At 42.8% G+C, this 2,584-nt stretch overlaps 1 protein-coding gene across 1 annotated transcript in view; it reads left to right on the top strand.

Annotated features, from left to right (window-relative positions):
• The window catches only part of NR0B1 (nuclear receptor subfamily 0 group B member 1), a 128,497-nt gene extending 126,618 nt beyond the window's left edge, over positions 1-1,879 (top strand). Inside the window, 3 exon segments of the mRNA XM_010707421.3 lie at positions 7-300; positions 302-411; positions 1,345-1,879. Coding sequence (XP_010705723.3) covers positions 7-300; positions 302-411; positions 1,345-1,589 — 649 coding nt within the window. The 3' untranslated portion in view covers positions 1,590-1,879.
• Positions 1,880-2,584: the final 705 nt, after the last annotated feature.

The raw sequence follows: 2,584 nt of genomic DNA, 5'->3' as shown, positions 1-2,584 counted from the left end.
CTGCTCGTGCGGCTCGCAGCGGCGGGTGGCCCTGAAGAGCCCGCAGGTCGCCTGCAAGGCGGCCTCGGCCGTGCTGGTGAAGACGCTGCGCTTCGTGCAGAACGTGCCCTGCTTCCAGGAGCTGCCCCTGGACGAGCAGCTGGTGCTGGTCCGCAGCTGCTGGGCGCCTCTGCTCGTGCTGGGTCTGGCGCAGGAGCGGGTGCACTTGGAGACGGTGGAGAGCGCGGAGCCCAGCATGCTGCAACGGATCCTAACCACCCGGCGGCACGGCGAACACACCCGGCCCCGGCGCAGCACCGCACTCGGCCGGCGAGATCCAGGCCATCAAGGGCTTCCTGGCTAAGTGCTGGAGCCTGGACATCAGCACCAAGGAGTACGCCTATCTCAAGGGGACGGTGCTCTTCAACCCGGGTGAGTGGCGGAGGGGCTGCGAGGGTGTCCCGAGGGCGGGTTATGCGGCGGTGTGTGGTGACGGCGGAGCACGGGGAGCCCGCACTGCCCGCAGCCGCGAGGGACCCCGTGTCCGCCTGGCAGCTCTCCCACAGAGAGCCGCACTCAGCGGGGGAAGCAGCAGAAGCCTCCCACATAGATAGGGAGTGGCTGTCCTGTCGGTCCCTTAACCTGGAAGGCAGCTGACACTGGATATGGCATTTAAAATGATGGTACTGCCACCTGAAAGCTGTGTTTAGCACTTCTGCGTTCCTGCTGTCAGACTGAAAAGCCGAAACTGTTTTCTCAGCTCTTCAGTATCCCTCGTATCGTTCGCCAGGAAACTTTTCACATACTGGAGTTACCCTTCTTGCCGCTTGTCATCTGGAGCTCCTCAGAAACCATTGTCAAAGGATACCTTACGCGTGAATACTTCTGTAGGAGTAAACAAAAGCAACGGTTTTTTTTGTTTGTTTGTTTTAATTATTATCTCTGCTGTTTACAGATTGCATTTGTCTCTGAGAAAGTATTTTGGATATGAAAAGGAGGGGTTGGGACTAGGTGATCTTTGAGGTCCTTCCAACTCAAACTATTCTATGATTCTACGCTTCATTTTTTTCAGTGAAAGTTTCTGTTATCAGTGAATATTTTTTTTTGTTTAAATTAATGTTGGCAAATACTGCATTTCAAGTTTGAATAAAAGGGTATTGACTGTCCAGAAAACCAGCATAAAATTTTGAGCTGCACTGTGATGTTTGGCACATTGCTTCTTGGTACAAGAAGTCCTCTAACAACTTAATTTGTGTCCTAATCTCTGATCTCTTACTTACTATATTGCAGTTAGAAACTTTCTTCTTACTGAGTTATTTTATAGACAAAGAATATGTAAATAAAATAATTTATTTCTCTTTTCAGATCTACCTGGCCTGCAGTGCGCACAGTACATTGAAGGACTGCAGAGGGAAGCACAAGAAGCTCTAAATGAACATGTCAGACTCATTCACAGAGGTGACCAAGCCAGATTTGCCAAGCTGAATGTTGTTCTATCCTTGTTACGTTCTATTAACGCTAATGCGATTGCTGAACTGTTCTTCAGGCCCATCATTGGATCAGTGAACATGGATGACATGCTTTTGGAAATGCTTTGTGCAAAATTATAAAGGTGTGTAAAGTAATGAAAATAAATCCAATGCAGAGGAACTCTTAAGAGCAGAATAGTGTAAAGTACTGTAAATAAACTAACTTATTGTTTTTACATAGATAGTATTTTTGTATTCAATAATAAAATAGTCTTTAAGTTCTGGAATTTTTATTAAACACGGTGTTTTTGCATTAAGACTATTAAAGTCATCAGAATGAGATTTAATGTTGCAAAGAATATTCATGTCTCAAGTCAACTGGCTATTCTTTTACCATGTCTATGAATAAAGATCATACATACTACATTGTACTTCTGAGGTGAGTAATACCTGTTTTTTCCAAATAAAAGCTCATCAAGGTTTATATTTTAAACATAGCTATCATACAGAAATAGGAATGAACAGACCATTTACTTGGCTTGTTTCAGTGGTACTGGGATACTGAGTACTGTGATCACAGTTCTGCTGATATTTCCAGTACTGGCTCCGAAGAGTTGGTGAGCTGCTCCAGTTGACTTTAACAGAATTGAAATATATAAGGAGTATTTAAGAAAATGTGTGATGTGTGTATTATGAATATTTTGAGATTTAATGAAACTTCATGTGGCTTAGTTGGGTAACTAATACTTGTGGTAAAATATTCCATTCAACACATGTTGGGTGCCAAAAAAATGAGATAACTCCACTGCCCCCAAACAAAAAGCAAACAAACAAACAAACAAAAAAAAAACAAAACAAAAAACTCTAAGAATGGTTGAAAAATCCAACCAATGAGGCAGGGTCAGGAGAACTATAGATGTGTACTCCACACTTTGTTTTTCATCATTTCATTTCCTAGCTAGGATTTTGATAGCTAGTTTTTTCAGACTACTTATTCCCGTAAAAATATATAAGTAGCACATCATGTTTCAACATAATAATTTTCTATCTATCAATTTGTCAATTAACATGAAGATGTCATCATTAAACACTGAGTTTACTTTTTTTTTTTTCATTTAATCTTGGAATTTGATTCT

Source organism: Meleagris gallopavo, chromosome 2 (assembly GCF_000146605.3).
Source record: "Meleagris gallopavo isolate NT-WF06-2002-E0010 breed Aviagen turkey brand Nicholas breeding stock chromosome 2, Turkey_5.1, whole genome shotgun sequence".
Taxonomy (NCBI): domain Eukaryota; kingdom Metazoa; phylum Chordata; class Aves; order Galliformes; family Phasianidae; genus Meleagris; species Meleagris gallopavo.
This window is presented reverse-complemented; position numbering and strand designations above follow the sequence as displayed.